This window comes from Engystomops pustulosus, chromosome 5 (genome assembly GCF_040894005.1).
Source record: "Engystomops pustulosus chromosome 5, aEngPut4.maternal, whole genome shotgun sequence".
In the NCBI taxonomy this organism is placed as follows: Eukaryota; Metazoa; Chordata; class Amphibia; order Anura; family Leptodactylidae; genus Engystomops; species Engystomops pustulosus.
In genome coordinates this window covers 50882447-50901798 of record NC_092415.1, presented here as the reverse complement: position 1 = coordinate 50901798, position 19352 = coordinate 50882447, and the positions used below count along the sequence as shown (strand labels likewise).

The window sequence follows — 19352 nt, the reverse complement described above, 5'->3', positions numbered from 1 at the left end:
GTTGGAGGAGGAGGAAATGGACAGTCAGGCCAGTGAGGGGAGTGAATTCTTACGCGTTGGTACTCTGGCGCATATGGCAGATTTCATGCTAGGCTGCCTATCCCGTGACCCTCGCGTTCAAAGAATTTATTCCAGCACCGATTACTGGGTGTTCACTCTCCTGGACCCACGGTACAAGCAAAATCTTTCCACTCTCATCCCTGGAGAGGAAAGGAGTGTGAGAATGCATGAATACCAGCAGGCCCTGGTTCACAAGCTGAAACAGTATTTCCCTTCTGACAGCGCTAGCGGCAGAGTGCGTAGTTCTGCGGGACAAGTAGCGAGGGAGAGTAGGCGAGCAGGCAGCTTGTCCAGCACTGGCAAGGGTACGCTTTACAAGGCTTTTGCCAGCTTTATGTCACCCCAGCAAGACACTGTCACCTGTCCCCAGTCTCGGCAGAGTAGGGCTGATCTTTACAGAAAGATGGTGAGGGAGTACGTAGCTGACCATACCATCGTCCTAAATGATCACACAGCTCCCTACAACTACTGGGTTTCAAAGCTGGACATGTGGCACGAACTGGCGCTGTACGCCTTGGAGGTTCTTGCCTGCCCTGCCGCTAGCGTCTTGTCCGAGCGGGTTTTCAGTGCAGCTGGTGGCATCATCACCGATAAGCGTACACGCCTGTCGACTGACAGCGCTGACAGGCTGACGCTTATTAAGATGAATAAAGCATGGATTTCTCATAATTTCCAATCTCCACCAGGTGAAGGAAGCTCAACCTGAATAATTTATCCACTCCTCCTCCTCCTCATTTTCCTCCTTCTCCTCCTCTTTGTACAGTAAAGCAGAGGAAACTGGCTATTTTTTGACAGGGCCCACTGGCTCTAGCTATAGTACTTTATGCATTTAATTTTTCTGGAGGGCCACCTACCCGGTCCTCTGTTTTAAAAAATTTTTGGGAGTGCCACATACAGGCACTCAATCTATTCAATTTTTCTGGAGGGCCACCTACCCGGTCCTCTGTTTTAAACAATTTTTGGGAGTGCCACATACAGGCACTCAATCTATTCAATTTTTCTGGAGGGCCACCTACCCGCTCCTCTGGTTTGAAAACTTTTTTGGACTGCCACATACAGGCACTCAATCTATTCCATTTTACTGGAGGGCCACCTACCTGCTCCTCTGGTTTGAAAAGTTTTTTGGACTGCCACATACAGGCACTCAATCTATTCAATTTTTCTGGAGGGCCACCTACCCGCTCCTCTGGTTTGAAAACTTTTTTGGACTGCCACATACAGGCACTCAATCTATTCCATTTTACTGGAGGGCCACCTACCTGCTCCTCTGGTTTGAAAAGTTTTTTGGACTGCCACATACAGGCACTCAATCTATTCCATTTTACTGGAGGGCCACCTACCCGCTCCTCTGGTTTGAAAACTTTTTTGGACTGCCACATACAGGCACTCAATCTATTTCATTTTTCTGGAGGGCCACCTACCTGCTCCTCTGGTTTGAAAACTTTTTTGGACTGCCACATACAGGCACTATCCAAATTAAATTGTCTCCATAGCAGCCTCCACACGTTGTCTCCATTGCTACCTCCAAAAGTCGTCCATATAGCTGCCTCCATACATCGTCCCCTTATCAAACGAGGTGTGTCAGGCAGAAATTTGGGTTGTTTTCATGGGTTCCACATCAAAGTTGTTAACTTTGTCGCCACCCTGCTGTGTTATCCACAAAATATACTGGCAAACTTTTATCATTTACCAATATTATTTCAGCACTTCTTGCGCATCTGCTTACATTCCCCTCACCCGCCATATCCTAAACTTTTAAGAACGCTACTACACTTGATCTTATACAAAAGGTTCTTAGAAGTGCTGTTTGGGGAGTAGCCTAGAGACAGGGGCTTGGATTGGCGAACGCTCGCCTGGCAGCGGAGCGCCAGCTCCATGCGCATCATGCGCTTCTTGCGCATCTGTTTACATTCCCCTCACCCGCCATATCCCAAACTTATAAGAACGCTACTACACTTGATCTTATACAAAAGGTTCTTAGAAGTGCTGTTTGGGGAGTAGCCTAGAGACAGGGGCTTGGATTGGTGAAAGCTCGCCTGGCAGCGGAGCGCCAGCTCCATGCCAAGATCCAACTAACATAGTTTTAACTGCAGCACCTTTAATCTACTACTAGTTCACTGCCTCCATACATGGTCCCCTTATCAAACGAGCTGTGTCAGGCAGAATTTTGGGTTGTTTTCATGGCTTCCATGTTAACTTTGTCGCCACCCTGCTGTGTAATCCACAAAATATACTGGCAAACTTTTATCATGTACCGATATTATTTGAGCGCTTCTTGCTCACCTCCTTTGGTTCCTCTCTGCCACCCATTGGTTTGAAGCCTGAGTCCATTTAGAGTATTTCGCCATGCCACTCTCTAGCCTGCCGCTGCTGCCGCTGCCTCTGCATGCCGTCCCCTATAGTGTCAGGGTCAATTATTGGATGTTTTACATGCTATCTAGCTTCATTCTGTCACTCTGTCATGGCCATGCTGTTGCCCATAGTTTTGGCATAATGGTGCGATTAAGCAGCCTCAGAGGCATCCATGCATGCTGCCCCTGCTGTTTCCTGTCCATTTCCGTGGTGTTTCCATCCTTTTCTGAGGTTCCCAGGTGTTTGGCCAAGCTTCCCTGTGCAGAGCCTTGGTCCCCTTGAAAAATGCTCGAGTCTCCCATTGACTTCAATGGGGCTCGTTATTCGAGACGAGCACTCGAGCATCGGGAAAAGTTCGTCTCGAATAACGAGTACCCGAGCATTTTAGTGCTCGCTCATCTCTAGTGGTAGTACCTATCATCGTAGTTCTCTTCTACCAACTGTTAATGACAGCAACTACTGATCTGATTTGTGGGAACTCATTGATCACTGAGTGTATATGTATGATATATTTCTGCTACCTCCAACAATGACATGTGTATGGCACCACACTCAGCATCACCATTTGGTTTACAGACTCACATCTCTCATTATACATAAACATATCACTAAAATAAGAAAACTCCCGAAAATAAGACCTAGTACAATTTTGTTCAAGCTGAGAAATATAAGACCTCCCCTGAAAATAAGGCTTAGTGGCAGTCATTGCAGCACATCCCCTCCCTCTCCCCACGCCATACATTTATATTACTAGATAATTTAGATTCCAAAAGGTTATGCCATGGGTGAATAATTAATGGGATAAAATCATTGACTGTTGCGCTGCAAATGCTATACAAGTAGCTACCTGGACAAGAAGGGGTCATGAAAAGTGCTAAATATGAGAGATCGGGACTAGAGATGAGCGAGCACTAAAATGCTCGGGTGCTCGTTATTCGAGACAAACTTTTCCAGATGCTCGAATTGAAGTCAATGGGAGACCCGAGCATTTTTCAAAGGGACCATGGTTCAGGAATAAAATGTGTTATTTAATTGAAAAAGAATGTCTTCTGATAAGTTAGCAGATGTATGCAAACATCTGCAATCTATTCTTCACTGTTCCGCGCGTATATTATCTCCCGACAAGTTAACAGATGTGAAGAACAGTGAAGAATAGAATAAAAACAGTGAACACAGGATCATTTAAGTGAAAAACGCAGTGAAAAACACAGTGAAGAATAGATTACAGATGTTCGGCACATCTGCTTACTTGTTGGGGTGATACGCTGTCCCGGGATCGCTCCTCTTCTTCCACTGAAGTCTCCCCGTGCTGCCCGATGTCTCCCCGTGCTGCCCGATGTCTCCCCGTGCTGCCCGATGTCTCCCCCGTGCTGCCCGATGTCTCCCCCGTGCTGCCCGATGTCTCCCCGTGCTGCCCGATGTCTCCCCCGTGCTGCCCGATGTCTCCCCCGTGCTGCCCGATGTCTCCCCCGTGCTGCCCGATGTCTCCCCCGTGCTGCCCGATGTCTCCCCCGTGCTGCCCGATGTCTCCCCCGTGCTGCCCGATGTCTCCCCGCTGCCCGATGTCTCCCCCGTGCTGCCCGATGTCTCCCCCGTGCTGCCCGATGTCTCCCCCGTGCTGCCCGATGTCTCCCCGTGCTGCCCGATGTCTCCCCCGTGCTGCCCGATGTCTCCCCCGTGCTGCCCGATGTCTCCCCCGTGCTGCCCGATGTCTCCCCGCTGCCCGATGTCTCCCCCGTGCTGCCCGATGTCTCCCCCGTGCTGCCCGATGTCTCCCCGCTGCCCGATGTCTCCCCGTGCTGCCCGATGTCTCCCCGCTGCCCGATGTCTCCCCGCTGCCCGATGTCTCCCCGTGCTGCCCCATGTCTCCCCGTGCTGCCCCATGTCTCCCCCGTGCTGCCCGATGTCTCCCCCGTGCTGCCCGATGTCTCCCCGCTGCCCGATGTCTCCCCCGTGCTGCTTGATGTCTCCCTGCTGCTTGATGTCTCCCTGCTGCTTGATGTCTCCCTGCTGCTTGATGTCTCCCTGCTGCCGTTCCGCGCGTATCTTCCGACAAGTAAGCAGATGTGCCGAACATCTGTAATCTATTCTTCACTGTGTTTTTCACTTAAATGATCCTCTGTTCACAGTTTTTATTCTATTATTCATTCTTCTTCACTGTGTTTGTTTAATTAAATGCTCGATCTCAAGCAGGGGAAATACTCGTCCGAGCAACGAGCCGTTTCGAGTACCTTAATACTCGAACGAGCATCAAGCTCGGACGAGTATACTCGCTCATCTCTAATCGGGACCAATAATTCTAATAGAAATTCAGCATGAAGAATTCCTTATATAAATTTAGGGTATTATAAGGAAGTTACAGAAGTTGTTGATTTGATGGTCTTTAAATAAGAAAATGTTGATTTTTTTTGTTTATAAATTTCAGGATCATAAAATGAACCAACCAATTACAGCTCAGCTTTTTCATAGGAAAAAAATAAGTGATGGTCTTTGTCTCACAGAGCCAGAGATATAGCCCTCTGAAGTGTACACACCCCCCCCCCCCCCCCCCAGATTCTTAGTCGGCAGCTACAAGACACAAGAGCTGCTGCACCTCACGGTCAATGGAAATATTCACTTTATATGTTACTACTTGACAAGGAATAATATCAACTAATATTCATGTTTTTAAGCCTCCCCTATCCAGAACTATCTGAGAACACACTTTTTTTTTTTCGAAAATTGACTTTTGCTATTTCATTAGCTTGGCTTATGGATATATAGTTATTTATTTGGGTCACCATTGTGTAAGGAGCAAACAATGCAAAAATTGTCTGGTGTCCCCTGTGGATTTAACGTTCCCTTTGCTGCATATTTTGGTGAATATACACATGTGGGGTATGTATCATCTCCTCAGATCTTGCTGTTTTAGGAAAGTTTGTTTTCTTTATATAAGTAATCTGGATGTATACATATTTTAGAGGAAATTTAGAATTTTCATGCAATTATTGCATTTTATTGACGTTTGCTGCAAAGTTGCATGAAGGTGGTAGTGTGCATGAATTTAAAAGTTATTCTTGTTTACATTGTGATTTCTGGAAAAATTTGATTTTGACAGAGTAGGAGCTTTTTATTTGTGCGTTATATATTTTTAAACAGATTTGTGGATAGGAAATATGTCACAGTTTTTGTTTTAGCATTTTAGGAGTATAAATTCTTGATGTTGTGTGTTGTGGTATATATAAATCTGCTCACTTTGTGTTATTATTTTAAATGCCTTTTTGTGCGTAAACCTCCACTTCAATGTGAGTTTTATGTAAAAATGTATGTTATCAAGGCATTTACAATGCATATTTTGTTTAAAAATTTGTCACAAAGTTACATGAGTGTGGTCAAATTTACTTTACTTTTTACTTTAATTTACAAATGCATCGCCTTGTTGTCTGCTTTCAAAAATATATAGGTTTTAGTGGTTCTTTTACTTTTAATCTGTTTTATTGACATATTTTGCAGGTTGTGACTGTCTTAAAATTTCTAAAAGCAGATATTTAGTTATTTCAGTTTTAGTGATATGATAATTCATGTGAACATATCAATATGAGGCATTTGTGAACTTCTCTGTTTGGAGCAAATTTTTTGTCATCAAAGTCAAATTTTAAGTATTTTTAATAAAATGTTTCAGTTTGAATAAAAATTGCATGATGGCGCCTATGTCTATAAACTCTTTAATGCAATTTTGAAAATGGGGCAAGTGTCTGCTTGCAGAAAATATGTGGTTTTATTTGTAAGCGTCAAAATTGTAAAAATTGCTCTGGCCAATAACACAACAAAATATCCAAAAATGCCTGGCAGTGGCAGTGAAAGGGTTAATACCCCTTGGTTGAATTCCTGGGTGAAGATGCTTATCATCTTTCTTCTGTAAATATATATATATTCTATCTGTATAGTTATCTATCTCATATAATTTGACCATTTATATATCTCGCTTTTTCTCTATTATTCAATCAATCTTCTATTTCTCTTCTACTGTATTTATCTCTCATATCCATCTACTGTATATATCATCTACTTTATAGTTCTGCATCTAGAAATCTCTATAATCTTTCATATTTATGTTCTATCATAAAAATTATAATTAATAATTATTTGTATAGCGCACACAATTTACACAGCGCTGCACAGAGTTTGCCATATCAGTTCCTGTCCCCATGGGGCTCACAATCTAATCAACCTACCAGTAAGTTTTTGGAGTGTAGGAGGAAACTGGAGGACCCGGAGGAAACCCACGCAAACAAAGAGAGAACATACAAACTCTTTGCAGATGTTGACCAGTGCAGCAAGGCTGTAGTGCTAACCACTGAGCCATATTACTGTTTGTTTTACCATGCTAAAGGGAGCCTCTTACTGACTGTGACTAGTCATAAAATAGTTTTATTTTGGGGTCGCACTTTTAGTTTTGCCCAGGGCCCCACTTTGTCTAGACCCGGCCCCGTTTGCAGTCAATTCCAGCATCCCGCCCTGCCATCTCTCCGATCTGTACCCCTAATAAACAAACAGGGACATGGAAACTGTGCTGTGTTCAGCTTCCGGGCCGGCTGAGGTGGTTGGTCACCCCCACCCATCCCTATTACCAGCGTTATATAATGCAGTACGGGCCACCTCAACCGGCTGGAAGCTGATCACAGCACATATTCCATGCCCTTGTTTTTTGGTGAGGGACCATAAAGGTTAGTACATGTTTATTTTTTAAAGCAACCCCCACCAAGCCATCAATGTTTTTTTTACAGTCTCAAACAGCCCCTTTAAGGTGATCCCAATGTGTTTCTGATCTAGTCATACAATATGCTATTCAAATCTTCCACCAACTTGCTGTCTTATTTCATATCAAGGATTGGACAAAACAATTTCACGTTTCTATATAGAATACAGAAAGAGTTTGTGTAAGGTTAAGAAAATATTTTAAAAGTAAGAAAAGAAGATTCTGTTTTGATATTTTTCTTGACAAGGGGAAGGAAAGTAAAACATAAAAACACATTGCTCTCGATGGAATAACAGCTCACACACACTGGTACCGGAAAAGACAAATGTTTGATGGAGAGAAAATAGACTATTGTCAAGCTTTCTTCCATCCTACCCTGACATCTGTCTCTGTTAGATCCCCATTGCAGAGGCGCAATGTTCAGAGAGATAAATTAGCTTTATGAGAAGATCCATCTTCTGTTTATTCCCCTGTCAAAAGCGAAGTGAGCAGTGACAGAAAATGACCATGTGTCCTGAACCTTATACTGTACATGTACAAATCCCAATATAGACAGCGGAGGATGGATAGCCCAGCCACCAATGCTAAGAGTCTATGTTCACAATAATTAATGTTCATGTCTTCTGTCTAGCTGGCTACATATAAATGGATCTTATACGGTATAAGTAGACTATAGATTTTTTCTTTATCACATAATTTTTATTAAAATCAGCAAACATAACACTTTCCTTTTTTAATACGCAGAGCACAAACAAAATAATAAAGGTTTCTTGTGCACATCAAAGCTATACAGACCGTCCCCTACTTAACAACACCCTACTTACAGACAACCCCTAGTTACAGATGGACCCCTCTGCCCACTGTGACCTCTGGTGAAGCTTTCTGGATGCTTTACTATTGTCACAGACTGCAATGACCAGCTGTAAGGTGTCTGTAATGAAGCTTTATTGATTATCCTTGGTCCCATTACAGCAAAAAATTTTGAAAATTGTCTGGAACTACAATTATAAAATATACAGTTTTGACTTACATACAAATTCAACTTAAGAACAAACCTACCGACCCTATCTTGTACGTAACAGCCTTTATATACCCTTTAACAACCATGCCATTTTTGTACCACCCATTATTTTGAATCTGCCCTGTGGAGAGCTATAACTTATACAGGGGATTGTGAGATAGATTGCACTTTGTGTTAGTTGAAACATTTGGGTGATATGTTTTCCGTTTATTTATTTAAAAATGGATATTTGGCAAAAAAACTTTTTTATTTTTGGAATTAAAAACTTTCGATTATTCCGACACATAGTCATAACACCAAAATAACATGATAACTTACATTTACTGAATGTCTGTTTTATGTTGGAATTTTTTTGGTGCATTTACTCATTTTTGTAGGGTGTTATGAGGCTTAGAACTTTAGGTGCGATTTTTCACATTTTCATAAAAAATTGAAAATCATACTTTCTAGGTACCTACTCAGCTTTCAAGTGACTTTGAGAGGCCTAACAATAGTAAAACTACTTAAATTACCCCATTATAGAAACTAAACGACTCAACCCAAAGTTTGGTGCAGAAAAGAGGTACAGTGATTTTTTTTTTGGCTAACTGTATTTTTAAAAAATGTATTTTTTCAAAAAAAGGTACACATTCACAATGGATAAAATGCCAAAACACTCCTCTAAGTTTGATACCCAGTTTCTCCTTAGTATGCCAATACCCCATATGTGGTGGTAAGCTGCTGTAGGGGCACACACCATGGCACTGAGGGGAAGGAGCGCCATTCAGGGCAGATTTGCATTGTCATTTTTTTAAGGCTATACAATATTTAGTTTTTGGCAATCTGGACAAATGAGGGCTTATTTTTTGCCAGATGAGATGTATTTTACAAATACAGATGAGATGTACTTTACGCCAAGTGGGTCCAATAGTGTTTTGGATTTATTGTACAGATTGTTATGGATGCTGCAGTACCAAAGATGTGTGATTTTGTGGGTTTTTGTACTCTATTAATACCATTTTATTCAATATTTTAAAACTCCTTTAAAGAATTTTATTACATCTTTTTGTTTAATTTGTTTTATAATGCATGCATGGTAGTAAGTATCATAATTAATACATCTCTTTCTTGTCTATATTTATATATTTAACCTATATTTAGGCAAAGACAGGAATTTGTTTGCTGCAAGATGGTAGTCAAGAGCCTTTCAAAGTTCGACTCCACTTAGCCAAAGACATTTTGATGATTCAAGAACAGGATGTTATTTGTGTGTCTGGTGAACCTTTCTACTCTGGAGTAAGTACATAAAATGTTGAATTAACAATCATTAAAAAATTATATTTACTCTTATTGTTTATCATTACTTCTACAAATCATACTGACTTGGATTTAATCTGTAGATTGCTTTATTGAGTCCAACAGCAGAATAAATATATAGTGACTATACCATCTGTGTTCAGTTCTTCTGTAACACCTGTGGCCAAATGTTCTAACTGACAGCATAAAGACTAAGCGCTAATCTTTTATGACTAAATGTCTCTATTTTCAGCCAATTGCAATATGTTCTGAAAATGAACATGTCTGTAAAAGATGTATTGTAATCCTTTACATAGTCAAGTATCTGTATATCAAACAAAACAACCACAACCAGACTTGGTACAAGCTGTCAGACTGGGTAAGGGTTGGCAACCTGACCCTATGATGTCATGCCCACAGTCTATTAACTGTCCTGACAAAGGTCACCCACTATCAGGAACCTACAAATGACCCTGGGAGATCCTGATAGCTAAAAGGAAAGACTTACTTATTCCAGCCGCAGGATGGATGCAGGTAACCAAAGTCAGAGACAGACCATTGTTCACACCATGATAGACAAGACAGTGAGGGAAAAGCAACAGATAATGAACAGACAAGCTAAGTCACTCTGAACTTTGTCAAACCCAAGATGGCAGTGAGGCACAAAATAGTATAGCGAGAGAATGGTCAAATAAACTTAGCAGAGGTTGGATACACTGAAAAGCAAAGAAATAGACAATAGTAAAAGGACTGCCTAGAGTGCCTAGATGTGCACCCAGAAGGAACTGGTTAAGCCATCCATCACTCAGCTCACAGATAATACTAGCACACACAATCTGATGATGCCACTCAGCTCTTCAAAGGAACACACCCAGCTCAGCCAAGGGAACTGAGTCTGAAAGGCAGCTGTCAATTGATGTTCCCAGCCAAGCTGACCTGGGTGTGGATATAATCACAGAAGCCTGAAATATTTTCCCATCCGTACCACTGCAGGAGAAATTAGGGAGCACAAACCAAGATATTTCAATGTATTCAATGCATAGCATGTGGACAGTAAAATACACTGCACCTCTAATTATAATGGCATGCATACAGTAGAAGACATCTCTGGCCAAACTAGTATCTGATATAACAGATTAGTGAGTGGCGGAGGAGGTATCACCAATGCTTGTAGCATCACTTAATGGGGAGTTATCATAAATATAAACTTGGTTTTATTTAGAGATGAGCGAACACTAAAATGCTCGGGTACTCGTTATTCGAGACGAACTTTTCCCGATGCTCGAGTGCTCGTCTCGAATAACGAACCCCATTGAAGTCAATGGGAGACTCGAGCATTTTTCAAGGGGACCAAGGCTCTGCACAGGGAAGCTTGGCCAAACACCTGGGAACCTCAGAAAAGGATGGAAACACCACGGAAATGGACAGGAAACAGCAGGGGCAGCATGCATGGATGCCTCTGAGGCTGCTTAAACGCACCATTATGCCAAAATTATGGGCAACAGCATGGCCATGACAGAGTGACAGAATGAAGCTAGATAGCATCTAAAACATGCAATAATTGACCCTGACACTATAGGGGACGGCATGCAGAGGCAGCGGCAGCAGGCTAGAGAGTGTCATGGCGACATACCCTAAATGGACTCAGGCTTCAAACCAATGGGTGGCAGAGAGGAACCAAAGGAGGTGAGCAAGAAGTGCTCAAATAATATCGGTACATGATAAAAGTTTGCCAGTATATTTTGTGGATTACACAGCAGGGTGGCGACAAAGTTAACATGGAAGCCATGAAAACAACCCAAAATTCTGCCTGACACAGCTCGTTTGATAAGGGGACCATGTATGGAGGCAGTGAACTAGTAGTAGATTAAAGGTGCTGCAGTTAAAACTATGTTAGTTGGATCTTGGCATGGAGCTGGCGCTCCGCTGCCAGGCGAGCTTTCGCCAATCCAAGCCCCTGTCTCTAGGCTACTCCCCAAACAGCACTTTTGTATAAGATCAAGTGTAGTAGCGTTCTTATAAGTTTAGGATATGCCGGGTGAGGGGAATGTAAACAGATACGCAAGAAGCGCATGATGCGCATGGAGCTGGCGCTCCGCTGCAAGGCGAGCTTTCGCCAATCCAAGCCCCTGTCTCTAGGCTACTCCCCAAACAGCACTTTTGTATAAGATCAAGTGTAGTAGCGTTCTTATAAGTTTAGGATATGCCGGGTGAGGGGAATGTAAACAGATGCGCAAGAAGCGCATGATGCGCATGGAGCTGGCGCTCCGCTGCCAGGCGAGCTTTCGCAAATCCAAGCCCCTGTCTCTAGGCTACTCCCCAAACAGCACTTTTGTATAAGATCAAGTGTAGTAGCGTTCTTATAAGTTTAGGATATGCCGGGTGAGGGGAATGTAAACAGATGCGCAAGAAGCGCATGATGCGCATGGAGCTGGCGCTCCGCTGCCAGGCGAGCTTTCGCAAATCCAAGCCCCTGTCTCTAGGCTACTCCCCAAACAGCACTTTTGTATAAGATCAAGTGTAGTAGCGTTCTTATAAGTTTAGGATATGGCGGGTGAGGGGAATGTAAACAGATGCGCAAGAAGCGCTGAAATAATATCCCTAAATGGTAAAAGTTTGCAAGTATATTTTGTGGATTACACAGCAGGGTGGCGACAAAGTTAACAACTTTGATGTGGAATCCATGAAAACAACCCAAATTTCTGCCTGACACACCTCGTTTGATAAAGGGACGATGTATGGAGGCAGCTATATGGACGACTTTTGGAGGTAGCAATGGAGACAACGTGTGGAGGCTGCTATGGAGACAATTTAATTTGGATAGTGCCTGTATGTGGCAGTCCCAAACATTTTTCAAACCAGAGGAGCAGGTAGGTGGCCCTCCAGTAAAATGGGATAGATTGAGTGCCTGTATGTGGCAGTCCCAAAAATTGTTCAAACCAGAGGAGCAGGTAGGTGGCCCTCCAGTAAAATGGAATAGATTGAGTGCCTGTATGTGGCAGTCCCAAAAATTGTTCAAACCAGAGGAGCAGGTAGGTGGCCCTGCAGTAAAATGGAATAGATTGAGTGCCTGTATGTGGCAGTCCCAAAAATGTTTCAAACCAGAGGAGCAGGTAGGTGGCCCTCCAGTAAAATGGGATAGATTGAGTGCCTGTATGTGGCAGTCCCAAAAATGTTTCAAACCAGAGGAGCAGGTAGGTGGCCCTCCAGTAAAATGGAATAGATTGAGTGCCTGTATGTGGCAGTCCCAAAAATTGTTCAAACCAGAGGAGCAGGTAGGTGGCCCTGCAGTAAAATGGAATAGATTGAGTGCCTGTATGTGGCAGTCCCAAAAATGTTTCAAACCAGAGGAGCAGGTAGGTGGCCCTCCAGTAAAATGGAATAGATTGAGTGCCTGTATGTGGCAGTCCCAAAAATTCTTCAAACCAGAGGAGCAGGTAGGTGGCCCTGCAGTAAAATGGAATAGATTGAGTGCCTGTATGTGGCAGTCCCAAAAATGTTTCAAACCAGAGGAGCAGGTAGGTGGCCCTCCAGTAAAATGGAATAGATTGAGTGCCTGTATGTGGCAGTCCCAAAAATTCTTCAAACCAGAGGAGCAGGTAGGTGGCCCTCCAGTAAAATGGAATAGATTGAGTGCCTGTATGTGGCAGTCCCAAAAATTGTTCAAACCAGAGGACCGGGTAGGTGGCCCTCCAGAAAAATGGAATAGATTGAGTGCCTGTATGTGGCACTCACAAAAATTGTTTCAAACAGAGGACCGGGTAGGTGGCCCTCCAGAAAAATTAAATGCATGAAGTATAGCAAGAGCCAGTGGGCCCTGTCAAAAAATAGCCATTTTCCTCTGCTTTACTGTACAAAGAGGAGGAGAAGGAGGAAAATGAGGAGGAGGAGGAGGAGTGGATCAATTATTCAGGTTGAGCTTCCTTCACCTGGTGGAGATTGGAAATTCTGAGAAATCCAGCCTTTATTCATTTTAATAAGCGTCAGCCTGTCAGCGCTGTCAGTCGACAGGCGTGTACGCTTATCGGTGATGATGCCACCAGCTGCACTGAAAACCCGCTCGGACAAGACGCTAGCGGCAGGGCAGGCAAGAACCTCCAAGGCGTACAGCGCCAGTTCGTGCCACATGTCCAGCTTTGAAACCCAGTAGTTGTAGGGAGCTGTGTGATCATTTAGGACGATGGTATGGTCAGCTACGTACTCCCTCACCATCTTTCTGTAAAGATCAGCCCTACTCTGCCGAGACTGGGGACAGGTGACAGTGTCTTGCTGGGGTGACATAAAGCTGGCAAAAGCCTTGTAAAGCGTACCCTTGCCAGTGCTGGACAAGCTGCCTGCTCGCCTACTCTCCCTCGCTACTTGTCCCGCAGAACTACGCACTCTGCCGCTAGCGCTGTCAGAAGGGAAATACTGTTTCAGCTTGTGCACCAGGGCCTGCTGGTATTCATGCATTCTCACACTCCTTTCCTCTGCAGGGATGAGAGTGGCAAGATTTTGCTTGTACCGTGGGTCCAGGAGAGTGAACACCCAGTAATCGGTGCTGGAATAAATTCTTTGAACGCGAGGGTCACGGGATAGGCAGCCTAGCATGAAATCTGCCATATGCGCCAGAGTACCAACGCGTAAGAATTCACTCCCCTCACTGGCCTGACTGTCCATTTCCTCCTCCTCCAACTCCTCCAACTCCTCTTCTTCTGCCCATACACGCTGAACAGTGAAGGACTCAACAATGGTCCCCTCTTGTGTCTCGCCAACATTCTCCTCCTCTTCCTCCTCATCCTCCTCCACCTCCACCTCCTCCGATATGCGCTGAGAAACAGACCTCAGGGTGCTTTGGCTATCAACAAGGGAATATTCTTCCCCCGTCTCTTGTGACGAGCGCAAAGCTTCCGACTTCATGCTGACCAGAGAGTTTTTCAACAGGCCAAGCAGCGGGATGGTGAGGCTGATGATGGCGGCATCGCCACTGACCATCTGTGTTGACTCCTCAAAGTTACTCAGCACCTGACAGATATCAGACATCCACGTCCACTCCTCATTGTAGACTTGAGGAAGCTGACTGACCTGACTACCAGTTCTGGTGGAAGTTGACATCTGGCAGTCTACAATCGCTCTGCGCTGCTGGTAAACTCTGGATAACATGGTCAGTGTTGAATTCCACCTCGTGGGCACGTCGCACAACAGTCGGTGAGCGGGCAGTTGGAGGCGGCGCTGCGCTGCCCTGAGAGTGGCAGCATCTGGGCTGGACTTCCTGAAATGCGCACAGATGCGGCGCACCTTCGTGAGCAAATCAGACAGATTGGGGTATGTCTTGAGGAAACGCTGCACTATCAGATTTAACACATGGGCCAGGCATGGCACATGTGTCAGTCTGCCGAGTTGCAGAGCCGCCACCAGGTTACGGCCGTTGTCACACACAACCATTCCCGGCTTGAGGTTCAGCGGTGCCAGCCACAGATCAGTCTGCGCCGTGATGCCCTGTAATAGCTCTTGGGCGGTGTGCCTTTTGTCGCCTAGGCTCAGCAGTTTGAGCACCGCCTGCTGTCGCTTAGCGACGGCACTGCTGCTGTGCCTAGAGCTACCGACTGATGGCGCCGTGCCCACGGATGGTAGTTCGGAGGAGGAGGTGGAGGAGGGGTGGGAGGAGGAGGAGGCATAGTAGGCCTGAAACACCTGGACCGAGGTAGGCCCCGCAATCCTCGGCGTCGGCAGTATATGAGCAGCCCCAGGGTCAGTCTCGGTCCCAGCCTCCACCAAGTTAACCCAATGTGCCGTCAGCGATATATAGTGGCCCTGCCCGGCAGCACTCGTCCACGTGTCCGTGGTCAGGTGGACCTTGTCAGAAACGGCGTTGGTCAGGGCACGGATGATGTTGTCTGACACGTGCTGGTGCAGGGCTGGGACGGCACATCGGGAAAAGTAGTGGCGGCTGGGGACCGAATACCGAGGGGCGGCCGCCGCCATGAGGTTGCGAAAGGCCTCGGTCTCTACTAGCCTATAGGGCAGCATCTCCAGGCTAAGCAATCTGGAGATGTGCACATTAAGGGCTTGGGCGTGCGGGTGGGTTGCACTATATTTGCGTTTCCGCTCCAGCGTCTGGGGTATGGAGAGCTGAACGCTGGTGGATGCTGTGGAGGATCGTGGAGGCGACGATGGGGTTTTTGGGCCAGGGTCCTGGGCAGGGGGCTGACTAGCAGCTGACACAGGGGAAGGAGCAGTGGTGTGCACGGCCGGAGGTGAACGGGCTTGTTGCCACTGAGTGGGGTGCTTAGCATTCATATGCCTGCGCATACTGGTGGTAGTTAAGCTAGTAGTGGTGGAACCCCTGCTGAGCCTGGTTTGGCAAATGTTGCACACCACAGTCCGTCGGTCATCCGGTGTTTCCTTAAAGAACCTCCACACTTCTGAAGATCTAGCCCTCGCCGCAAGAGCCCTCACCACGGGAGCTTCACTAGTTGACAGTGGCGCTGATGCACCAGCTCTGGCCCTGCCTCTCCGTCTGGCCCCACCACTGCCTCTTCCAACCTGTTCAGGTCGAGGACTCTCCTCCGTCTCAGAAGCACTGTGTTCACCCGGCCTCTCAACCCAGCTTGGGTCTGTCACCTCATCATCCTCCGATCCCTCAGTCTGCTCCCCCCTCGGACTTCCTGCCCTGACAACAACTTCCCCACTGTCTGACAACCGTGTCTCCTCATCGTCGGACACCTCTTTACACACTTCCACTACGTCAAGAAGGTCATCATCACCCACAGACTGTGACTGGTGGAAAACCTGGGCATCGGAAAATTGCTCAGCAGCAACCGGACAAGTGGTTTGTGACTGTGGGAAGGGTCCAGAAAACAGTTCCTCAGAGTATGCCGGTTCAAATGGCAAATTTTCCTGGGAGGGGGCAGACTGGGGGGGAGGAGGCTGAGGTGCAGGAGCTGGAGGAGTGGGGATTTCGGTGACATGGGTGGACTGCGTGGAAGACTGACTGGTGGTGGACAAATTGCTCGAAGCATTGTCAGCAATCCACGACATCACCTGTTCGCACTGTTCTGGCCTCAACAGTGCTCTACCACGAGTCCCAGTAACTTCAGACATGAACCTAGGGAGTGTAGCTCTGCGGCGTTCCCCTGCTCCCTCATCAGCAGGTGGTGTCTCACCCCGCCCAGGACCACGGCCTCTGACCCCTGCAGTAGTTGGACGCCCACGTCCCCGCCCTCGTCCTCTACCCCTAGCCCTGGGGTTAAACATTTTTAAAATGAGAGTTATAACTTTTTTTTTTTTTTTACTTTTTTTTGTTTTTTTTTGTGTTTTTTTGTGTTTTTTGTTTTTTTTTGTGTTTTTTGTTTTTTTTTGAGTTTTTAGAACCAAACAATCCTATCCTATTGCTATGGCTATTTTCTAGCCAAGTATCAAAGGAAGCACACTACTATGCCAGATGAGATGACACTGAGTTAGTGCCTAATAGAAATCCAACCCCTACTGAATTTTCCCACTTCAGCCTTTGCTATGGATATGTGCGCCACTAAGCGCAGAACACAGCGGTCGCAAGTCTCACTACAAATTGCTCAGAATTGGCAAGTACATGCACTGCAGAAACTACAGCCACCAGCAGATCAACCAGAAATCAAATATATAGAACGCTACTGTAGGCTTCAAGAAGCTATTTGTATTCTCCTATGGCTATTTTCTAGCCAAGTATCAAAGGAAGCACACTACTATGCCAGATGAGATGACACTGAGTTATTGCCTAATAGAAATCCAACCCCTACTGAATTTTGCCACTTCAGCCTTTGCTATGGATATGTGCGCCACTAAGCGCAGAACACAGCGGTCGCAAGTCTCACTACAAATTGCTCAGAATTGGCAAGTACATGCACTGCAGAAACTACAGCCACCAGCAGATCAACCAGAAATCAAATATATAGAACGCTACTGTAGGCTTCAAGAAGCTATTTGTATTCTCCTATGGCTATTTTCTAGCCAAGTATCAAAGGAAGCACACTACTATGCCAGATGAGATGACACTGAGTTATTGCCTAATAGAAATCCAACCCCTACTGAATTTTCCCACTTCAGCCTTTGCTATGGATATGTGCGCCACTAAGCGCAGAACACAGCGGTCGCAAGTCTCACTACAAATTGCTCAGAATTGGCAAGTACATGCACTGCAGAAACTACAGCCACCAGCAGATCAACCAGAAATCAAATATATAGAACGCTACTGTAGGCTTCAAGAAGCTATTTGTATTCTCCTATGGCTATTTTCTAGCCAAGTATCAAAGGAAGCACACTACTATGCCAGATGAGATGACACTGAGTTATTGCCTAATAGAAATCCAACCCCTACTGAATTTTGCCACTTCAGCCTTTGCTATGGATATGTGCGCCACTAAGCGCAGAACACAGCGGTCGCAAGTCTCACTACAAATTGCTCAGAATTGGCAAGTACATGCACTGCAGAAACTACAGCCACCAGCAGATCAACCAGAAATCAAATATATAGAACGCTACTGTAGGCTTCAAGAAGCTATTTGTATTCTCCTATGGCTATTTTCTAGCCAAGTATCAAAGGAAGCACACTACTATGCCAGATGAGATGACACTGAGTTATTGCCTAATAGAAATCCAACCCCTACTGAATTTTGCCACTTCAGCCTTTGCTATGGATATGTGCGCCACTAAGCGCAGAACACAGCGGTCGCAAGTCTCACTACAAATTGCTCAGAATTGGCAAGTACATGCACTGCAGAAACTACAGCCACCAGCAGATCAACCAGAAATCAAATATATAGAACGCTACTGTAGGCTTCAAGAAGCTATTTGTATTCTCCTATGGCTATTTTCTAGCCAAGTATCAAAGGAAGCACACTACTATGCCAGATGAGATGACACTGAGTTATTGCCTAATAGAAATCCAACCCCTACTGAATTTTCCCACTTCAGCCTTTGCTATGGATATGTGCGCCACTAAGCGCAGAACACAGCGGTCGCAAGTCTCACTACAAATTGCTCAGAATTGGCAAGTACATGCACTGCAGAAACTACAGCCACCAGCAGATCAACCAGAAATCAAATATATAGAACGCTACTGTAGGCTTCAAGAAGCTATTTGTATTCTCCTATGGCTATTTTCTAGCCAAGTATCAAAGGAAGCACACTACTATGCCAGATGAGATGACACTGAGTTATTGCCTAATAGAAATCCAACCCCTACTGAATTTTGCCACTTCAGCCTTTGCTATGGATATGTGCGCCACTAAGCGCAGAACACAGCGGTCGCAAGTCTCACTACAAATTGCTCAGAATTGGCAAGTACATGCACTGCAGAAACTAAAGCCACCAGCAGATCAACCAGAAATCAAATATATAGAACGCTACTGTAGGCTTCAAGAAGCTGTTTGTATTCTCCTATGGCTATTTTCTAGCCAAGTATCAAAGGAAGCACACTACTATGCCAGATGAGATGACACTGAGTTATTGCCTAATAGAAATCCAACCCCTACTGAATTTTCCCACTTCGGTCTTTGCTATGGATATGTGTGCCACTAAGAGCTAAACACAACGGTAGCAAGTCCCCCTGCTAATTCCTCACAAAATGGTAAAAGATGCAAATTAAAATAAAAAAAGTAGAACGTTATTGTAGCCCTAAGAAGGGCTGTTGGGTTCTTTGAGAATCACTCCTGCCTAACAGTAAGCTAATAGAACACCCTAACGCTTTCCCTGACCAGCAGCAGCTCTCTCCCTAGCGGCATCCAGAGACAGAATGATCCGAGCAGCGCGGCCAGCGGCTAGTCTATCCCAGGGTCACCTGATCTGGCCAGCCAACCACTGCTATCGACGTGTAAGGGTACCACGTCATGCTGGGTGGAGTGCAGAGTCTCCTGGCTTGTGATTGGCTCTGTTTCTGGCCGCCAAAAA

At 45.3% G+C, this 19352-nt stretch overlaps 1 protein-coding gene across 2 annotated transcripts in view; it reads left to right on the top strand.

Moving 5' to 3' along the window:
* SNTG1 (syntrophin gamma 1) overlaps positions 1-19352 on the top strand; it is a 419742-nt gene that overhangs the window by 262982 nt on the left and 137408 nt on the right. For both annotated transcript variants that reach the window (XM_072151935.1, XM_072151933.1), the window contains one exon: positions 9312-9446. In XM_072151935.1, coding sequence (XP_072008036.1) covers positions 9312-9446 — 135 coding nt within the window. The remainder of the gene's footprint in view (positions 1-9311; positions 9447-19352) is intronic.